The following is a 24,000-nucleotide window of genomic DNA, read 5'->3' as shown; positions in this document are numbered from 1 at the left end:
AAAGTTCTGGGAGCGTTGAAGAATGTGTAGAAGTCGAGAGCATTATCACGGAATGCAAAAATGGGTATGTTTGAAGGATTAGTGGGTCTAACAATGATATATAGTTGCGAGGCAGAGGGTGGATGTACTGGAAATGAGATGTTCGAGGACATTATATGGTGTGAGGTGGTTTGATCGAGTAAGTAATGAAAGGGTAGGAGAGATGTGTGGTAATAAAAAGAGTGTGGTTGAGAGAGCAGAAATCTCTCAACCACACTTTTTATTACCACACATCTCTTTTAGCCTTTCATTACCTACTCGATCAAACCATCTCACACAACATATTGTCCTCAAACATCTCATTTCCAGCACTTCCACCCTCTTCCGCACAACTCTATCTATAGCCCACACCTCGCAATCATATAACATTGTTAGAACCACCATTCCTTCAAACATAACCATTTTTGCTTTCCAACATATCGTTCTCGACTTCCATACATTTTTCAACGCTCCCAGAACTTTCGCCCACTCTCCCACACTATGATTCACTTCCGCTTCCATGGTTCCATCCGCTGCCAAATCAACTGACAGATATCTAAAACACTTCACTTCCACCAGTATTTCTCCATTCAAACTTACCTCCCAATCATTGCTGTACCTAATAACATTGCTCTCATTCATATTTACTCTCACCTTTCTTCTTTTCCCTAACAATCCCATCCATAAACAAATTAAACAACCATGGAGACATCACGCACCCCTGCCGCAAATCAACATTTACTGAAAACCAATCACTTTCCTCTCTTCCTACACGTACACATGCCTTACATCCTCGATAAAAACTTTTCACTTCTTCGAACAACTTAACTCCCACACCATATATTCTTAATACCTTCCACAGAGCATCTCTATCAACTCTATCATATGCCTTCTCCAGATCCATAAATGCTGCATACAAATCCATTTGCTTTTCTAAGTATTTCTCACATACATTCTTCAAAGCAAACACCTGATCCACACATCCTCTACCACTTCTGAAACCACACTGCTCCTCCCCAATCTGATACTCTGTACATGCCTTCATCCTCTCAATCAATACCCTCCCATATAATTTCCCAGGAATGCTCAACAAGCTTATACATCTGTAATTTCAGCACTCTTATCCCCTTTGCTTTTGTACAATGGCACTATGCAAGCATTCCGCCAGTCCTCAGGCAACTCACCATGAGTCATACACACATCAAATAACTTTACCAACCAGTCAACAATACAGTCACCCCCTTTTTTAATAAATTCCACTGCAGTACCATCCAATCCCACTGCCTTGCCGGCTTTCATCATCCGCTAAGCTTTTAATACCTCTTTTCTGTTTACCAAATCACTCTCTCTAACCCTCTAACTTTGCACACCACCTTGACCAAAACACCCTATATCCGCCACTCTTTTATGAAACACATTCAAGAAACCTTCAACATACTCACTCCATCTCCTCACATCACCACTACTTGCTATCACTTCCCTAGTAGCCCCCTTAACTGAGGTTCCCATTTGTTCCCTTGTCTTACGTACTTTATTTACCTCCGTCCAAAACATCTTTATATTCCCCTTAATATTTAATGATACTTTCTCACCCCAATTCTCATTTGCCCTCTTTTTCGCATCTTGCACCTTTCTCTTGATCTCCTGCCTCTTTCTTTTTTAAATCTCCCACCTTTTTGCATTATTTCCCTGCAAAAATCGTCCAAATGCCTTTCTCTTCTCTTTCACTAATAATCTTACCCATTCATCCTAACACTCACTACCCTTTCTAATCTGCCCACCTCCCACACTTCTCATGCCACAAGCATCTCGCGCAAGCCACCACTGCTTCCCTAAACACATCCCATTCCTCCCCTACTCACCTTACATCCTTTGTTCTCACCTTTTTCCATTCTCTACTCAGTCTCTCCTGGTACTTCCTCTCATAATTCTTCTTCCCAAGCTCACTTACTCTCACCACTCTCTTTACCCTAAAATTCTCTCTTCTTTTCTGTAAACTTCTACAAATCTTCACTTTCGCCTCCACAAGATAATAATAAGACATCCCTCCAGTTGCACCTCTCAGCACATTAACATCCAAAAGTCTCTCTTTCGCGCGCCTATCAATTAACACGTAATCCCATAACGCTCTCTGGCCATCACTCCTACTTACATATGTATACTTATGTATATCTTTCTTTTTAAACCAGGTATTCCCAATCATCAGTCCTTTTTCAGCACATAGATCTACAAGCTCTTCACCATTTCCATTTACAACACTGAACACCCCATGTACACCAATTATACCCTCAACTGCCACATTACTCATCCTTGCATTCAAATCACCCATCACTATAACCCGGTCTAATGCATCAAAACTACTAACACACTCACTCAGCTGCTCCCAAAACACTTGTTTCTCATGATCTTTCTTCTCATGCCCAGGTGCATATACACCAATAAACACCCACCTCTCTCCATCCACTTTCAGTTTTACCGATATCAATTTAGAATTTACTTCTTATTCTCCATCACATACTCCCACCACTACTTTTTCAGGAGTAGCGTTACTCCTTCCCTGGCTCTTGTCCTCTCACTAACCCCTAACTTTACTCCCAAGACATTCCCAAACCACTCTTCCCCTTTACCTTTGAGCTTCGTTTCACTCAGAGCCAAAACATCCAGGCTCCTTTCCTCAAACATACTACATATCTCTCCTTTTTTCTCATCTTGGATACATCCACACACATTTAAACACCGAAGTCTGAGCCTTCGAAGAGGATGAGCACTCCCTGCGTGACTACTTCTGTTTCCCCTTTTAGAAAGTTAAAATACAAGGAGGGGAGGGTTTCTGGCCCTCCGCTCCCGTCCACTTTTGTCGCCTTCTACGGCACGTGAGGAAGGCGTGGGAAGTATTCTTTCTCCCGTATCCCCAGGTATATATATATATATATATATATATATATATATATATATATATATATATATATATATATATATATATATATATATATATATATATATATATAAGTACATAATTAGGCTATGCCTCTGCAATGTATAATTCATTAAATTTCTCGAATTGTTATATATTCACAACAGGTGTTGGTTGGATGGTGGCTGTTGTTCTGTGTGATCATTGTCGCTGCCTTCCGTTCCTCTCTGATAGCTCACCTGACCGTCCAGGGCAGGTCCCTTCCCCTGACCAGCTTTGAGGACCTGGTTAATCAAAACAACTGGAAGTGGGCCACCGCTCCCTGGTTCCTCACCGGCGCAGTTATTGACTTCTTCACGAAACATATTGACCCGAGCGTGAAACGTGTATACGTTGACCTGGAGGTGAGTGTCGAAAGGTTTTGCATCTCAAGCTCTGACCCACCCAGACGCTCCACCTGATCATTAGTGAGTCAGGTTGATGAAGTAGGCAGGAAACATTTCTTCGTGAAATGGTGGACAGAATAACCAGAATATATGATATGAAATCAAGCAAGGAACTTGTTAGGACAGATGTGCGAAAGTAATTTCATTGTATAAACGTGGTGGATGTGTGGGGTATCGTGACTGAGGACATGGTTGATGCAGACAGCGGACAAAGAACTAAGCTACGTGATAGTAAATGAGTGTCATATATACGGGATTGTAAAACGCCCTTCACGTGCGATGCAAAAAGGTAATTGCACACACACACACACACACACACACCCACACACACACACACGCACACACACACACACACACACACACACACACACACACACACACACACACACACACACACACACACACACACACATACACACGCACACATACAGGGACAAACCTCTGCCAACCACCTCACTGGTCACCACACTAAGACCGTGTTCATGCTGCTGCCACCTATGTCCAATCCACTGCTTGCTCACTAGGCCTCTGGTTGACTTTATGTTGTACAACACAGTAAGCTTCTCGTTGTCATTATTGAAGAGAGTTAGACACAGGGAACTCTGTTATATCACCATCAAATCTTTAAGTTAGTGTCGCCTCAACATAAATGAACTCAGGAATTTCCTACAAATTTCGTTCATCGTGAAGTTACCTGTTCTCTCCATCTTTCAGTAAACACTGTACAAGACAGATCACCTGGAGAGGTGCAATATAAGCCTACGATGTCATCCTTGGTCCCTCTTATACTATGTCAGGATGCCCTCACTACACTGACCCGCCTGATCTTCTACAGTAGACTTGTACCAACTGTTTCACCGTCACTTCGCACTGCCACCTGACACCACTCGTCCATCTGTTCCCCCACAGCTGCAGCAGACTGGCACGACCAACACACAGCACTACCACCTGACACCACTCGTCCATCTGTTCCCCCACAGCTGCAGCAGACTGGCACGACCAACGCTCAAGAAGTTAACGTCTTTCATAATTCAGTTCATGTTTACACTTTGTTATTATAATTGTACTTGCATTTTGCAGTTACTACTCTTTGCTGTGATTAATGTATTTGATTGCTTATTATCATTATTACTGTTTTATTAACATCATTAGTATTTTCATTATCATCATAATTAATATCTTAACTATCATCATTAATATTATCATCATTATCATTATCATCATTACTTTTATCATCAGGATCATTACTATTATCATTACTATTATCATCATTATCATTATGATTATCATTATCATTAGCATTATCATTAGCATTATTATTACTATTATCTTTACTATTGTTATCAGCATCATTATGATTATCATTATCATTAGCATTATTATCATCATTATCATTATGATTATCATTATCATTAGCATTATTATCATCATTATCATTATGATTATCATTATCATTAGCATTATTATCATCATTATCATTATGATTATCATTATCATTAGCATTATTATCATCATTATCATTATGATTATCATTATCATTAGCATTAATATTATCATTGTCATTACTATTATCTTTACTATTATTATCATTATCATTATGATTATCATTATCATTTGCATTATCATCATCATTATGTTACTATTATCATCATCATTATATTACTATTATCATAGACACAGATATCATTACTAGTTGTATTATAGTTATCACGTACAAATAGCATGCTCAAATCACGGACATCTCGGGTGAAGGAAAATTGAAATTAATCAGGGATCCGCAGGTGTTTGTAACCTGACTCTTACAGGAATAAAGGTTATATGACGAGGGAAAGACTAATCCTCGAGTGGCTGGTCTCCACACAGAAGCTATGGGAAGCAGCAGCCAATGCGTGTCACAGGTCCAAACCTTGGGGCTGGGAACAGTTCACAGGAACAACTGCCAGAAAAATACTTATAGTAGAGAGAGAGAGAGAGAGAGAGAGAGAGAGAGAGAGAGAGAGAGAGAGAGAGAGAGAGAGAGAGAGAGAGAGAGAGAGAGAGAGAGAGAGAGAGAGAGAGGCTACATCGCGGTGCACGTAAAGAAAAGGATGAAGAGAGAATTTACGAGATGGAAGGTTTTTGATTCCACTTTAGTTTCTAAAGAGGTGAGGGATGAGCCCATCCAGCCAGACGTGTGAGCAGTAAAACAGCTGCTCAAAAGAAATATGGTTACAGACCCTTACAACTCTTCCAGGCTTTTGGGAAGCAGAATTTGTAATGTTAACGATAGAATGATAAAGTGTAGGATATGGTTGTTTACAACGCAGTTTATATTATCACGAGAATGATATTGTGGTGCTTTGAAATTGAGGAAAGGGGGAAAAATGAGCCTTAAATAGATATACAGGAAGAATCTGCATCTTAGCATTGTTCAAGCTCACAAGCTTACTGCTTCCCCAGTTTGAAATGTTGCACAGGTTTCAATATGATCAGTGCGAGAAAGAGAGTATCAAAGGGAAGAGGAGAGGAAAAGTGAGTATAATTACGTAAAGTTGAATCATCGGCATAAAAGGGAATAGGATTAAAAGTGTAAGAGAGAAGATCATCTATTGGGAGAAAAGAGAGTGTACGTGATAGGACAGAGCCTTGCGGAACACCAGTGCTCATGAGATCATGGGTTATTACGAGAAGGTCGCTTCATGGCAGACGACGGTGATGGAGAGGCCGGAGAGGGAGCTATGCTTAGAGAACAGAGAGAAACAGAGAAACCAAAAGGAAAGGAATTAGAACGCAGAGACTTGTGCCACACCCTGTCAAATGCTTTGGAAATGCTGAGGGTTACGACAACAGCTTCACCAAGATCTCCGAGGTGAGTCACATAGGAGAGAAGATCACCAGTAGACCTAGCGCTGCGGAACCAATGCTGATGATTTGTATGAAGGAAATGGAATTCTAAGTCTTTAAGGAAGTTAGAGTTTAGAGTTTTCAATGACTGTAAAACAGCAGAAGAGAGAGCGAGGGGCAGCATTTGGGGAGGTTATTGCGGTCTTTTTAAGGTATGGGCTACACCAAGGCGCGCTTCCAAACGGATGGGAAAGTTGAGTTCTTTAGACATAAGCGAAACAGGCGAGAAAGGATTGGTATCAGCTCAGAGGCACACCCTCTTAGAAAATGAGGTGGAATGATATCTGCGCCATACGCCTTGTCCACTAGGAGCTGGAGCAGTACCTGGAAGACCCAACATGAAGAGAATATAGGAGACGGCATAGGTTCAGTGGGAGGAGATGGAAGCGGAGGACTAGAACCTGAATCATCCTGAAGTTGCGTTAGAGGAAACCAAGATGTCAAAAAGAGCGGCTTTATCAGTTGCAGAATTAGCAATAGACGGATCAGGTCAGAAGAGGAGGAAAGGTTCAATTACTAAAGATGTTGGATAAACGTTTGACTAAGAATCAAAAAGATTTGTCAGTAGAATTAGAATCAGAACACTTTCTTTTTTTATGAAAGCGCGCTTGGCTGTGCCAAGAGCAGCTTTGTGATAATTCCGAGCAGAAATGACGACAGAATGAGTTTCTGCAAAAAGGAATAGTCTAATGGTCCTCTACGCGCCGTCCTTGATGCGACAGGCATCACAACAGGGACGATCATACAACGACTGAGGAGGAATATGTTGAAGATAGGTCTTCATCCCAGCACACCACAAGGCATCCCGACCAGAAAAGCAGTACCCATCTCAGGGAAGTGAATAAAGTTGCACAGGATAACCATCGTCGGCGTTTCGAGGGGATGGACGGAGGACGGTCGTGGCCACTTATAATAGAAATATGATTGTGGTCAGAGGACTCTGAGAGGCAGAACCGCTGCAGGTGGAGCGGGAAGGTTCAGAGTTAAAAGAGAAGTCGTGATGGTCGGAACTCGAGTGAGGCATCTGATTATTTCTTTCAGATCAGTAATGACATGACCAACTCCTGTGATGTAAGCTGTGATACTCAACTAAGAAGATGTCAGCTCCTGGATGAGAAGAGAATAGAGCTTCACAACAACAATGGTAAATAGTGGAAGAATTGTACATGGAGGAATTGAGGGGAAATACACGAAACACGTAAGCAAGATGATAGCAAGTAGAAAGGTTTTAAGTCAGATGGTATCAAAGTTAGAAGAATCAAGGTCCACGAGGAGAGCATTTGGTGTTTTTATACACTAGTAGACACAAGCTCCACCTTTGCAGCTGAAACAATGATAGAGACGATAGTTGGAGATCTGATAGTTCAGAGGAGAAGCAGCCTTGGACAGATGAATTTCAGAGAAGGAAAAGATCAGAGGAGATAATCAGGTTGTTTTCAATACAAGGAAGGTTAGAATTAAGATTTCAAATGTTGCAGATATGATTAGAAAAAGAGTCTGGTCCGGGAGCTATATGTAACAGATGGGGTGGACCCCAGTCTCATGACGACGGTCAAGTGGGCACTGGATACACAATAATCCCTCTCGAACGGTGGCGTCTCTCCGAATCGGCGCCAAAAAGTTTTGTAAAGATTGTACCGACATGAATTAAGGAGTTTGGAGAGTAAGAAAGAAGAGAAAAAGATATAAAATCATGTGTGCGTTATGTGTTTCCAGGTGTTGTGTATGAAAATAGAGTGAGTGCAACTGGGGTTGGATCCAGCAACCATATGTTGTGGAAGTTAGAGAAAAAACACAGCCATCTGGTCGTGACCGGAAGAGGTACGTAACAGACGCCACAGTGCTGTGCTGCAGCCACGATCCCTCCCTACACCAAGGCGATTGTACCTTCCTGGTCGGTGGTTGCCTGCCACCCACTACTGCTACTACGGCATAGCAGCAGTAGTAGCAGTAGGTTTATTCTCCTCATTTCATATATAATATTTTCGTTACCCACATGTAATCGTATATGTGACATGTTGCCTTGTATAAAGCTGGATCCGTACATCAGATTTGTGCTCCATGTAGCAGTCATCTTGTACACTCTGCTTCAAGATCATCCGTTCACCAAGGCTTTCAGTGAACCTCCAGTTTTTCTTCCTTGTATGAGTGCTCTTAACATCAGATCTTGCACCATCACCTTAACTGAGATTTACTTCAAGTATCTAAACTTGTCCATAACTTCCATTTTCTCACCAAAAACTGGCATCACCTTGTGACGTCTCATCCACTTTAAAAGCTTCAGTTTACTTTTAACCCAATTCTTTCTCGGTATCCTTATTTATACACATCATTCTTTTAAAATTCCATATTGTTCACATCCGCTGATTTAACTAACATCACAGCAACATCTTCGTAAAGACACTATGACAACTTCCATTCGATTTCTCCATGATTATGCACAACACCAGAACCCCATCTCGTTCTCACCTTATTTAATAAGTCATCCACTGAGACATTCAACAACCTTAGTGACGTCACAAAACCTCACAATTCTCCACCGTTGGTTTCATATTAGTAAATCCTACCAAAACATCACCTCACACATGCACTGCTTTCGCTATAAGGTTTTCAGTATTATCCTTGTCTCCAAAATGAGAATTTTTTTCTTATGGAATAGGTATTCAGTAATGTAAACAAATTCTAATTCATATTTTTCAACAATCTAGACAGACGCCATCTATCTCTCTCTCTCTCTCTCTCTCTCTCTCTCTCTCTCTCTCTGTCTATCTATCTATCAATCTTGCCTGATACAATTCATCGCATCTTTCAGTCAAACTCCATATCTTCCATCACTCTCCACAGTTGAAAGTTATCATCACCAGTTACTTCCCATTTCTGCCTGAGCATTTCCTGCCACCATCACTGGACATAATGATTCAACAGTACATAGTGCAGGTCTTACTAGTGTGGAAATGTATGACACAGTTGTTGTCTACCAGTTGGTGTCAGCTGGTGAAGCTCTGCAGAGGGTGCTGGCTGGAGGATTTTCCTACATCATCCCCAAGAGCTACGTTACTGTCATCGTGGCCAGTCGCTACACAGACAAATATGGACAGACACCTTTCTACATCAGTAACAATGAACTTGTCTCATTTGCTGACTTCGGGTGGGCATTCAGGTGAGTTAGAATATGTTGTTTATGTATTTCGTCCCTTCATTAGTTACCTGATATATTGTTAGGTCCCTTGTATATTATTTGCCCCATATATGTTTCTAGTCCCCTTATATGTCGTTTGTCCCCTTATACATTATATATGTCACTAGTTACCTTCTATTTTGTTCGTCCCTTTACATTTTGTTATCCCTTTATATGTTCTTGGTTACTATAAATGTTCTTAGCCTCCTTCTATACTGTTAGTTACCTTATATGAATATCTCCGTATATATTACCTTATATGTTGTGAGTTCCCATATATGCTGTTTGTTAATCTATGTATTGTTAATATCGTTTGTATTGTTAGTTACCTTAAGTGTAGTTAGATACCTTATCTGTTGTTAATTACCTTATGTGTTGTTAATTTGCTTATACGTTGTTAGTTACATTTGTTAGTCCCCATATATGTTGTTAGTTACCTTATATATTTTCAGTTACATTATACGTTGTTAGTTCCCTTATAGTATATTGTTGGTCACCTCATTTGTTCTTAGTTTCCAAATATATAGTTATTTACCTCATATGTTGTTAATCCTCTTATGAGTTTTCAGTAACCTTATATGTTGTTAGTTATGTTATATTTTGTCAGTTACCTTATAAGTTGTTAGCAACTTACATGTTGATAGTTACCTTATATATTGTTAGTTACTTTATATGTTGTTAGTAGCCTTATATGTTGAGAATCTCCTCATACGTTCCTAATCCCCTTATATGTTTCTAGTTACATTATATATAGTTATTCACCTTATATGATGTTAGTCCCGCTATGTGTTTCAAGTCCACATATAATTTGTCAGTTACTTTATATGTTACAAGTCCTCTTATATGTTGTTAAACCTCTTTTATGTTTTTAGTCCCCTAGTGAGTCGTCAGTCCCCTTATATGTTGTTAGTCCCCATATATGTTGTTAGTCCCCATATATGTTGTTAGTTTTTCTATGTGTCGTTAGTCCCCTTATACTTTGCTAGTCCCCGTATTTGCTGATAGTCCCCTTATATGTTGTTATTCCCCTTACTTGTTGTACTCTCCTCATATGTTGTTTTTCTCCATATATGTTGTTAGTCCCCGTATGTGTTGTCAGTCTCTTTGTATGTTGTTAGTCCCTTATATGTTGTTTTTCTCCTTTGTTTGTTCCCTTGTGTGTAGTTAGTCCCCTTATATGTCGTTAGTCTCCTTAAATGTTACTAATCTCCCTATATGCTGTTAATCCCCTTATATGTTGTTAATTCCCTTATATGTTTTTAATTCCCTTATATGTTGTTAATTCCCTTATATGTTGTTGATTCCCTTATATGTTGTTAATTCCCTTATATGTTGTTAATTCCCATATATGATGTTAGTCCTTACGTAGATATTTTTGATGTGACAACCTGAAACACGTTACCGGACTCACATGACTTAAACTTTCCTATTCAGAAAACTATTTCTCTTCATATTATATATCCAGCAAGTTTACGCTTCTGTTGTTAATGGACTTTTTTCTCTCGATCAAACAATGCCTTTTTCCGCTCTCTCTAAGCCATAGAATAAACCGTACATAGAGCTAACCCTTTCCGATACAGTAATGTATTTGATGATAGGGTTACATATGAACATAAGAAGTGAGGACACTGCAAGAGGCCTATTGTCTCATGCTAGGCAGGTCCTGAGTCTGTCCACCCTACAACCAACTGCTTGAACCCATAAACACATCATCCAACCTTCGTTTAAAGCTACCTAAACGCCCACGTAGCTTCCACTACTGTACTTGGCAGTTGGTTCCATAAATCCACTACCCTATTCCTGACCAATATTTACCCACATCCGACCTGAATCTATTTTTTTCTAATTCAAATCCATTATTTCTTGTCCTATTCGGTGGCGCCATGCTGAGAACTCTATGTTATCTATATGAATGCCCATCACTCATTTAAATACTTCAATCACATCCCCTATAGCCTTCCACCTCTTTAGTAAGTGTAAATTCAGTCTTCTTAACCTTCCTTCATAAGTGAGGTTTCTAATACCAAGGATCATTCTTGTCATTCTCCCTTGTACTCTCTCTAAACAATCTACATCAACTGCACAGTATGGAGCCCAAACTGTACCGCTAATCCAAATGTGGTCTTACTAACGCAAGATGAAGTTGCTATGATACTTTTGAGTTTTATTTCTTACAGTCATATTAATGAACCCTAGCATCCTATTCGCCTTATTACACGCTTAAATACATTGTTGCCGCGGCTCAAGATCTTTGCTTATCAGTACCATTATATCCTTTTCGTGTTCTGTTTTACAAATAGTAATGTTGTACAGTTTGTAATCAGTGCTCCTGTCTTTACCTACACAAAGTGTTGTGCATTTATCTATGTTGAATTCCATTTTCCATGTACCCTTCCATCCTGATAATCTATTTTAGTCCCTCTGCAAATCCACTGAATTTTCATCTCAGTTATTTACGGTTACTATTTTTGTATCATCGGGAAATTTACTGAAGTCGTTGGTTATTCCCATATCCAAATCGTTAATATATGCGCCGAACAAGAGCGGTCCCAAGACTGACCCCTGAGGAACACCACTGGCTACATTGCTCCAGTCCGATGTAACTCCGTTGATGCATACCTTCTGTTGTCTGTCAGTGAGACACGACCTAATCCAATTATATACACAACCCTCGATGCCATGTGCCGCTAACTTTTTTTTAACCACACGTTCATGAGGTAGTCTATCAAAAGCCTTACTTAAGTGTAAGTATACAATATCATAACTCTCACCCTGATCAACAGTTTCAAATACTTTATTAAAGAAGGAGAGATGGTTACTGAGACATGACTTCCCTTACGTACTCCAATGTTTAGAATCCCTAATGATGCCATGATTCACCAAGTGTTCCCGTATTTGGTGCATTATAATTGATTCGAGATATTTCCCCACAATTTGTCAAGCTGATTGGACGATAATTAGAGGCAATGGATCTATCTCCTTTCTTAAAGATGGGAACGATATTTGCTGTCCACCATTACTTAGGAACTACGACTGATTACAGAGACAGTTTAAACACATGTAAAAGCGGAACGCTTACTTCCTTCTTACATTCTTTCAAGATCCTTGCATAAATACCATCTGGCCCAGCACTCTTGTTTACTTTTAATCGTTTTATTTCTTTCAAAGTATCAAATTTATCTATTTTCATATCGTATAACTTCCCACTTTCGTCTCCCTTGTAAATTTGGTTTGGAACCGGAATGTTTGTATTTTCCTCCTGTGTAAATAATGATATGAAGTGATTGTTTACAACTTCACACATTTCAATCTCACATCAACTAATCTACCAGAATGCGATTTGATAGGTCCAATGTTCTTCCTAAACCTATAACCCGGTCTTGTGCATCAAAACCACTAACACACTCATTCAGCTGTTCCCAAAACACTTGCCTCTCATGATCTTTCTTATCATGCCCAGGTGCATATGCACCAATAATCACCCATCTCTCTCCATCAACTTTCAGTTTTACCCATATCAATCTAGAATTTAATTTCTTACACTCTATCACATACTCCCACAACTCCTGATTCAGGAGTAGTGCTACTCCTTCCCTTGCTCTTGTCCTCTCACTAACCCCTGACTTTACTCCCAAGACATTCCCAAACCACTCTTCCCCTTTACCCTTTAGCTTCGTTTCACTCAGACCCAAAACATCCAGGTTCCTTTCCTCAAACATACTACCTATCTCTCCCTTTTTTCTCATCTTGGTTACATCCACACACATTTAGACACTCCAATCTGAGCCTTCGAGGAGGATGAGCACTCCTCGCGTGGCTCCTTCTTCTGTTTCCCCTTTTAGAAAGTTAAAATACAAGGAGGGGTGGTTTTCTGGCCCCCCGCTCCCGTCCCTTTTAGTCGCCCTCTACGACACGTGAGGAATGCGTGGGAAGTATTCTTTCTCCCCTATCCCCAGGGATACTATATTTCTTTTATTTTTTTTTGCTTTGTCGCTGTCTCCCGCGTTTGCGAGGTAGCGCAACGAAACAGACGAAAGAAATGGCCCAACCCACCCCCATACACATGTATATACATACGTCCACACACGCAAATATACATACCTACACAGCTTTCCATGGTTTACCCCAGACGCATCACATGCCCTGATTCAATCCACTGACAGCACGTCAACCCCGGTATACCACATCGATCCAATTCACTCTATTCCTTGCCCTCCTTTCACCCTCCTGCATGTTCAGGCCCCGATCACACAAAATCTTTTTCACTCCATCTTTCCACCTCCAATTTGGTCTCCCACTTCTCCTCGTTCCCTCCAACTTCGACACATATATCCTCTTGGTCAATCTTTCCTCACTCATTCTCTCCATGTGCTAAAACCATTTCAAAACACCCTCTTCTGCTCTTTCAACCACGCTCTTTTTTTTTCCACACATCTCTCTTACCCTTACGTTACTTACTCGATCAAAGCACCTCACACCACACATTGTCCTCAAACATCTCATTTCCAGCACATCCATCTTCCTGCGCACAACTCTATCCATAGCCCACGCCTCGCAACCATACAACATTGTTGGAACCACTATTCCTTCAAACATACCCATTTTTGCTTCCCGAGATAATGTTCTCGACTTCCACACATTCTTCAAGGCTCCCAGGATTTTCGCCCCTCCCTCACCCTATGATCCACTTCCGCTTCCATGGTTCCATCCGCAGCCAGATCCACTCCCAGATATCTAAAACACTTTACTTCCTCCAGTTTTTTTCCATTCAAACTTAACTCCCAATTGACTTGACCCTCAACCCTACTGTACCTAATAACCTTGCTCTTATTCACATTTACTCTTAACTTTCTTCTTTCACACACTTTACCAAACTCAGTCACCAGCTTCTGCAGTTTCACACCTGAATCAGCCACCAGCGCTGTATCATCAGCGAACAACAACTGACTCACTTCCCAAGCTCTCTCATCCCCAACAGACTTCATACTTGCCCCTCTTTCCAAAACTCTTGCATTTACCTCCCTAACAACCCCATCCATAAACAAATTAAACAACCATGGAGACATCACACACCCCTGCCGCAAACCTACATTCACTGAGAACCAATCACTTTCCTCTCTTCCTACACGTACGCATGCCTTACATCCTCGATAAAAACTTTTCACTGCTTCTAACAACTTGCCTCCCACACCATATATTCTTAATACCTTCCACAGAGCACTTCTATCAACTCTATCATATGCCTTCTCCAGATCCATAAATGCTACATACAAATCCATTTGCTTTTCTAAGTATTTCTCACATACATTCTTCAAAGCAAACACCTGATCCACACATCCTATACCACTTCTGAAACCACACTGCTCTTCCCCAATCTGATGCTCTGTACATGCCTTCACCCTCTCAATCAATACCCTCCCATATAATTTACCAGGAATACTCAACAAACAATCAATACCCTCCCATATAATTTACCAGGAATACTCAACAAACTTATACCTCTGTAATTTGAGCACTCACTCTTATCCCCTTTGCCTTTGTACAATGGCACTATGCACGCATTCCGCCAATCCTCAGGCACCTCACCATGAGTCATACATACATTAAATAACCTTACCAACCAGTCAATAATACAGTCACCCCTTTTTTTAATAAATTCCATTGCAATACCATCCAAACCTGCTGCCTTGCCGGCTTTCATCTTCCGCAAAGCTTTTGCTACGTCTTTTCTGTTTACCCAATCATTTTTCCTAACCCTCTCACTTTGCACACCACCTCGACCAAAACACCCTATATCTGCCACTCTATCATCAAACACATTCAACAGACCTTCAAAATACTCACTCCATCTCCTTCTCACATCACCACTACTTGTTATCACCTCCCCATTTGCGCCCTTCTCTGAAGTTCCCATTTGCTCCCTTGTCTTACGCACTTTATTTACCTCCGTCCAGAACGTCTCTTTATTCTCACTAAAATTTAATGATACTCTCTCACCCCAACTCTCATTTGCCCTCTTTTTCACCTCTTGCACCTTTCTCTTGACCTCCTGTCTCTTTCTTTTATACATCTCCCACTCAATTGCATTTTTTTCCCTGCAAAAATCGTCGAAATGCCTCTCTCTTCTCTTTCACTAATAATCTTACTTCTTCATCCCACCACTCAATACCCTTTCTAATCATCCCACCTCCCACTCTTCTCATGCCACAAGCATCTTTTGCGCAATCCATCACTGATTCCCTAAATACATCCCATTCCTCCCCCACTCCCCTTACTTCCATTGTTCTCACCTTTTTCCATTCTGTACTCAGTCTGTCCTGGTACTTCCTCACACAAGTCTCCTTCCCAAGCTCACTTACTCTCACTACCCTCTTCACCCCAACATTCACTCTTCTTTTCTGAAAACCCATACAAATCATCACCTTGGCCTCCACAAGATAATGATCAGACATCCCTCCGGTTGCACCTCTCAGCACATTAACATCCAAAAGTCTCTCTTTCGCGCCCCTGTCAATTAACACGTAATCCAATAACGCTCTCTGGCCATCCCTCCTACTTACATACGTATACTTATGTATATCTCGCTTTTTAAACCAGGTATTCCCAATCACCAGTCCTTTTTCAGCACATAAATCTACAAGCTCTTCACCATTTCCATTTACAACACTGAACACCCCATGTATACCAATCATTCCCTCAACTGCCACATTACTCACCTTTGCATTCAAATCACCCATCACTATAACCCGGTCTCGTGCATCAAAACCACTAACACACTCATTCAGCTGCTCCCAAAACACTTGCCTCTCATGATTTTTCTTCTCATGCCCAGGTGCATATGTACCAATAATCACCCATCTCTCTCCATCAACTTTCAGTTTTACCCATATTAATCGAGAATTCACTTTCTTACATTCTATCACATACTCCCACAACTCCTGTTTCAGGAGTACTGCTACTCCTTCCCTTGCTCTTGTCCTCTCACTAACCCCTGACTTTACTCCCAAGACATTCCCAAACCACTCTTCCCCTTTACCCTTGAGCTTCGTTTCACTCAGAGCCAAAACATCCAGGTTCCTTTCCTCAAACATACTACCTAATTCTCCTTTATATATATATATATATATATATATATATATATATATATATATATATATATATATATATATATATATATATATATATATATATATATATATATATATACATATATATATATATATATATATATATATATATACATATATATATATGGTCAAGTCAATTGGGAGGTAAGTTTGAATGGAGAAAAACTGGAGGAAGTAAAGTGTTTTAGATATCTGGGAGTGGATCTGGCAGCGGATGGAACCACGGAAGCGGAAGTGGATCATATGGTGGGGGAGGGGGCGAAAATCCTGGGAGCCTTGAAGAATGTGTGGAAGTCGAGAACATTATCTCGGAAAGCAAAAATGGGTATGTTTGAAGGAATAGTGGTTCCAACAATGTTGTATGGTTGCGAGGCGTCGGCTATGGATAGAGTTGTGCGTAGGAGGATGGATGTGCTGGAAATGAGATGTTTGAGGACAATGTGTGGTGTGAAGTGCTTTGATCGAGTAAGTAACTTGAGGGTAAGAGAGATGTGTGGAAATAAAAAGAGCGTGGTTGAGAGGGCAGAAGAGGGAGTTTTGAAATGGTTTGGGCACATGGAGAGAATGAGTAAGGAAAGATTGACCAAAAGGATATATGTGTCGGAGGTGGAGGGAACGAGGAGAAGTGGGAGACCAAATTGTAGGTGGAAAGATGGAGTGAAAAAGATTTTGTGTGATCGGGGCCTGAACATGCAGGAGGGTGAAGGGAGGGCAAGGAATAGAGTGAATTGGATCGATGTGGTATACCGGGGTTGACGTGCTGTCAGTGGATTGAATCAGGGCATGTGAAGCGTCTGGGGTAAACCATGGAAAGCTGTGTAGGTATGTATATTTGCGTGTGTGGACGTATGTATATACATGTGTATGGGGGTGGGTTGGGCCGTTTCTTTCGTCTGTTTCTTTGCGCTACCTCGCAAACGCGGGAGACAGCGACAAAGTATAATAAGATAAAAAGTAAATAAATATATATATATATATATATATATATATATATATATATATATATATATATACATATAGTATATATATATATATATATATATATATATATATATATATATATATATATATATATATATATATATATATATATATATATATATATATATATATATGTATATATATATATATATATATATATATATATATATATATATATATATATATATATATATATATATATATATATATATATATATATATATATATATATATATATATATATATATATATATATATATATATATATATATATATATATATATATATATATATATATATATATATATATATATATATATATATATATATATATATATATATATATATATATATATATATATATATATATATATATATATATATATATATATATATATATATATGTATATATATATATATAATATATATATATATATATATATATATATATATATATATATATATATATATATATATATATATATATATATATATATATATATATATATATATATATATATATATATATATATATTTTTTTTTTTTTTTTTATACTTTGTCGCTGTCTCCCGCGTTTGCGAGGTAGCGCAAGGAAACAGACGAAAGAAATGGCCCAACCCCCCCATACACATGTATATACATACGTCCACACACGCAAATATACATACCTACACAGCTTTCCATGGTTTACCCCAGACGCTTCACATGCCTTGATTCAATCCACTGACAGCACGTCAACCCCGGTATACCACATCGCTCCAATTCACTCTATTCCTTGCCCTCCTTTCACCCTCCTGCATGTTCAGGCCCCGATCACACAAAATCTTTTTCACTCCATCTTTCCACCTCCAATTTGGTCTCCCTCTTCTCCTCGTTCCCTCCACCTCGACGCATATATCCTCTTGGTCAATCTTTCCTCACTCATTCTCTCCATGTGCCCAAACCACTTCAAAACACCCTCCTCTGCTCTCTCAACCACGCTCTTTTTATTTCCACACATCTCTCTTACCCTTACGTTACTCACTCGATCAAACCACCTCACACCACACATTGTCCTCAAACATCTCATTTCCAGCACATCCATCCTCCTGCGCACAACTCTATCCATAGCCCACGCCTCGCAACCATACAACATTGTTGGAACCACTATTCCTTCAAACATACCCATTTTTGCTTTCCGAGATAATGTTCTCGACTTCCACACATTCTTCAAGGCCCCCAGAATTTTCGCCCCCTCCCCCACCCTATGATCCACTTCCGCTTCCATGGTTCCATCCGCTGCCAGATCCACTCCCAGATATCTAAAACACTTCACTTCCTCCAGTTTTTCTCCATTCAAACTCACCTCCCAATTGACTTGACCCTCAACCCTACTGTACCCAATAACCTTGCTCTTATTCACATTTACTCTTAACTTTCTTCTTCCACACACTTTACCAAACTCAGTCACCAGCTTCTGCAGTTTCTCACATGAATCAGCCACCAGCGCTGTATCATCAGCGAACAACAACTGACTCACTTCCCAAGCTCTCTCATCCCCAACAGACTTCATATATATATATATATATATATATATATATATATATATATATATATATATATATATATATATAAATATATATATATATTGTCCCAAACTTTTGGTCTCCGGCTTCTCCTTGTTCCCGCTTCCTTTGACACATATATTCTCTTTCTCAAGCTTTCATTACTCATTCCTTCTATATGTCCCAATCATTTCAAGTCACGATATCCGCTCTAGTTATTCTGCGTGATGAATTTGAATCTTTTTAATATCATTTATGAGAAGTGCGACTAAAAATTACCGTCTGATGTAATAATTTTAGATTTCCAATTGTGTTTCGATAAAGTACCTCACAAGAGACTTTTACACAAGCTCAAAGCACACGGATTCGGTTAAGAACTCCATACATGTATCAGAGTCCGGCTTACCGGAAGAAAGCAGAGTGTAGTGTTAAACGGCAAAGCCTCAGACTGGCTAGACATAACGAGTGGTGTGCTACAGGGGTCGGTCCTAGGCCCAATTCTTTTCGTAATTTACATCAATGACCTAGAACTCGGTCTCGTATCTAAGATCTCCAAATTTGCTGACGATACTAAACAAGGAGGTAGAGCTGTAAACAGACGGACTACGAAATAATTCGAAGAAACCTTAACTTACTAGCAGAGTGGTCAGACAGATAGCAGATGACGTTTAATATAGACAAGTGTAAAGTTATGCACCTTGGAGACTAGAATATACGTCAGGACTGCAAACTACTCGGAAACTCCCTAACTAAAGTAAAGGAGAAAAGAGACCTTGAAGTTGTCATTAGGAACAATTCGAAGTACACTAAACAGTGTTAAGCAGCAAGTAAAAATTGGCTACCAAATGTTAGGTTTCATAGCCAGGAACATAGATCACAAGACACTAGAATCAATTTTTACACTTTATAATTCTCTAGGAAGACTGTGCTATGAATATGTAGTACTGTTTTGGTACCAAAACTATAAAGAACTATTTACTGGATAAACCACTTCACACATGCTGTTGTCAAACATTTCATTTCCAGCACATCCACTCTCCTCCGTGCAACTCTATCTATAGTCCATGCCTCTAAATTATATAATTGTGTGGAAACTGCAATTCCCTCAAATATACCAGTTTTTGCCCTCTGAGATAACGTTGTCATTTTCACATATTCTTCATCGCTCCCACATCCTTCGTCCCCTCCCTCACTTCTGCTTCCATGGTTCCTTTCTCTGGGTACACTCTCAGATATCTAAAACACTTCACATCCTCCAATTTTCTCCATTCAAGCTTACATCCTAACTAACTTTCACCTGAAATCTGCTGAACCTAATAATCTTGATCTTATTCACATTTACTATTAACTTTCTCCTTTCACACTCTTTTCCAAACTCAGTCACCACCTTCTGAAGTTTTCCACTCAAAACAGCCCCCAATGCTGTAACATCGACAAACAATAACTGACTCACTTCCCAGGCCCTCTCATCCCCAGCCTCTCCTTCCAAAACTCTAGCATTTATCTCCTTGCCCATCCCATCCATAAACAAATTAAACAACCATGGAGAAGTTACGCACCCCTGTCGTAAACTGACATTCACTGGGAACCAATCACTTTCCTCTCTTTCTACTCGTACACTTGCCTTACACCCTTGATAAAAACTTTTCACTGATTCTAACAACTCCTACACCATATACTCTTAAGATCTTCCACAAAGTGTCTCTATAAAATCTGTCTTATACCTTTTCAAGAACCATAAATGTTACATTCATCTGCATTTTTAAGTATTTCTCACACATTTTTCAAAGCAAACACCTGATCCACACATCCTCTACCACTTCTGAAACTACACTGCTCTTCCTCATTCTGATGCTTTGTACATTTCTACACCCTCTTAATCAATACCCCTCCCCATACAATTTTCCAGGAATACTCAACAATCCTACATCTCTGTAGATTGAACACTTACCTTTATCTCCTTTTTCTTTGTACAGTGGTACTATACGTGCTTTGCGCAATCCTCAGGCACTTCACCATCATCCGTACATACACTGAATGTTCTTACCAATCAATCAAAAACACAGTCATCCCCTTTCTTAATAAATTCAACTGCAATAGACACGCTGCCTTGCTGGATTTCATCTTCTGCAAAGCTTTCACTACTTCTGCTCTCTTATTGTTACTGAATGATGATCGAAAATATACACCGTATGGGAGCCATCTTGTTTAAAAATAAGTAATGGCGCTACAAATAAGCTATTATTTTAGTGTAGGCGAATTTTGTACTTTGATTGTAATCAGAAATGTAATAATATTTTGATACTTGTCAGGAAAGGGGCGCCGTTCTACCAACGTTTTAGTCAGATGATTTCTCGGCTACAGGACGCTGGCATTATTGCCTATTGGAAAGATGAGGTGATAGCCAGGCATGTGATGGAGAGAAAGGAAGCCACGGTGCTACACCAAGTTAACACGCTACAGGTGAAAGACAATAGCTACCATCTACCTTTAGACAATAATACTTTTAATTAGAGGGAAAGAAATTCTCTCTCTCTCTCTCTCTCTCTCTCTCTCTCTCTCTCTCTCTCTCTCTCTCTCTCTCTCTCTCTCTCTCTCTCTCTCTCTCTCCATCAGTGACAGCTCGTGTACCAATGTGAAACAATATGGCCTTTCTTCGTCTGTTTTCTGGCGCTATTTCGCTGATGCAGGGGATGGCGATGCTGTTTCTTTTAGGGCGCTGGGAATGGATGAAGATGAGCAAGTATGAATATGTACATGCATATGTGTATATATGAGTACGTATATGAGCTAGGTTTAAAAAAAGAGGGCAAAAGAGTTGGGAGAATAAGAATATATTTTGGAAGGAGGTAAATAACGTGCGTAAGACAGGAGAACAATGGCAACATCAGTGAAGGGAGGAAAATGGGGAAGTAATAGCACCTAGTAATGAAGTAAGAAGGAGATGAAGTAAGTATTTTGAAGGTTTTTTAGTCGGGATGGTGTGCGAAGAGAGAGGGTCAGGGAAAATGGTTTCGTTAAGAGAGAAGAAGGAGTGAAAGCTTTGCAGAAGATGTAATCCATCAAGGCTGCAGGTTTGGATGGTATTGCAATAGAATTTATTAAGAAAGGGTGACTGTGTTGTTCATTGGTTGGTAACGATATTCATCGTATGTATGGATCATGGTGAAGTGCCTGAGGATTGGTGGAATGCATGCAGAGTGCCGTTGTACAAAGGCACAGGGGATAAAGGTGAGTATTCGAACTACAGAGGCAAATTTTTTAAAAATATTCCTGGGAAATTATATGTGAAGGTATTGATAGAAAGGGCGAAGGTATGCACAAAGTGTTGAATTGAGAAGGAGCAGTGTTGTTTCAAAAGTGGTAGAGGATGTGTGGATCTTGTGTTTGCTTTGAAAAAATGTGTGATAAATACTTAGAAAAACAGATGGAATTGTAGTTAGCATTTATGGATCTGGAGAAGGCCATATGATAGGGTTGATAGAGGTGCATTGTGGAATGTCTTAAGCATATGGTGTGGGACGTAAGCTGCTAGAGGCAATGAAAAGTTTGTATAAAGGATTTAAGGCTTGTGTGAGAGTAGAAGGAGAGGAGAGTGATTGGTACCCAGTGGAGGTCAGTCTGCGCCAGGGGTGTGTGATGTCCCCTTGGCTGTTTTATTTCTTCGAAGATGGGGTGGTTAGGGAGGTAAGTGCTAGACTTTCGGAGAGAGGAGCGAGTATGCAGTCTGTTAGGGATGAAAGGGCTTGGAAAGTGAGTCACTTGTTATTCGCCGATAATACATCTCTTGTGGCTAGTTCAAGTAAGTAACTTCAGAGGTTTGTGACTGAGTTTGGAAAAGTGATTGAAAAGAGAACGTTGAGAGGAAATATGAATATGAACAAGGTTATTAAGTTCAATAGGGTTAAGGGACAAGTTAACTGGGATGTAGGTTAAAATGAAGAGAAATTGAAGGAAGAGAAGAGTTTTAGATATCTGGGTTTGGACTTAGCAGCGGAAAGAACCATTGAAGCGGAATTGAGTCACAGGGTGGGGGAGGTGGCGAAGATTCTGGGAGCGACAAAGAATGTGTGGAATGAGAGAACGTTATCTCGGAGAGCAAAGATGGGTATGGCTGAAGGAAAAGTAGTTTCCAAAAATTTTGCATGGATGCTAGAAATAGACTATGGATAGGGTTATACGGGAGAGAGTGGATGTGATGGAAATGAAATGTTTGAGGACAATATGTGGTATGAGATGGATTGCTCGGGTAAATAATGAAAGAGTAAAAGAGATGTGTGGAAATGAAAAAGTGTGGTTGAGAGGGCAGAAGAGTGTGTGTTGAAATGGTTTGGACACATGGAAAGAATGAGTGAGGAAAGATTGACAAAGATGACATAAGTGTCATAGGTGGGGGAAACAAAGAGAAGCATTAGACAATATTGGAGGTGGAAAGATGGAGTGAAAAATATTTTGAGTGATCGCGGCATGAACTTACAGGAGGGTGAGAGGCGTGCAAGGGATAGAGTGAATTGGAACGATGTGGTATTCTGTGGTCGACGTTTTGTCAATGGAGTGAACCAGGGCATGTGAAACGTTTGGGGTAAACCATGGAAAGGTTTGTGGGGCCTGGATGTGGATAGGGAGCTGTGTTTTCGGTTCATTACACATGACATCAAGAGACAGTATGAAAAAATGTGGTCTTTTTTTGTCGAATTTCCTGGCACTATCTTGTTGAAACAGGAGGTAGCGATTGCTTTTTCCTGTGGGGCTTATCAGTGATGGGTGATATAAATGCGAAGGAGTGTGATTTGGACGTCGAGGGTAAAATTGGTGTGCATGAGGTGTTCAGTGTTGTAAATGAAAATCGTGAAGAGCATGTGAATTTGTATGTAGAAAAAAAAGACTGGTGATTGGGAGTACCTGGTTT

The 24,000-nt window shown here is 39.8% G+C and overlaps 1 protein-coding gene across 1 annotated transcript in view; it reads left to right on the top strand.

The window, feature by feature from the left end:
- LOC139757348 (glutamate receptor ionotropic, delta-1-like) overlaps positions 1–24,000 on the top strand; it is a 99,725-nt gene that overhangs the window by 35,245 nt on the left and 40,480 nt on the right. The window contains exons 4-7 of the mRNA XM_071677770.1: positions 3,100–3,336; positions 9,243–9,421; positions 21,404–21,554; positions 22,620–22,706. Of these exons, the coding sequence (XP_071533871.1) occupies positions 3,100–3,336; positions 9,243–9,421; positions 21,404–21,554; positions 22,620–22,706 (654 nt within the window). The remainder of the gene's footprint in view (positions 1–3,099; positions 3,337–9,242; positions 9,422–21,403; positions 21,555–22,619; positions 22,707–24,000) is intronic.

The sequence above is a fragment of the Panulirus ornatus genome, chromosome 25 (genome assembly GCF_036320965.1).
Source record: "Panulirus ornatus isolate Po-2019 chromosome 25, ASM3632096v1, whole genome shotgun sequence".
In the NCBI taxonomy this organism is placed as follows: Eukaryota; Metazoa; Arthropoda; class Malacostraca; order Decapoda; family Palinuridae; genus Panulirus; species Panulirus ornatus.
This window is presented reverse-complemented; position numbering and strand designations above follow the sequence as displayed.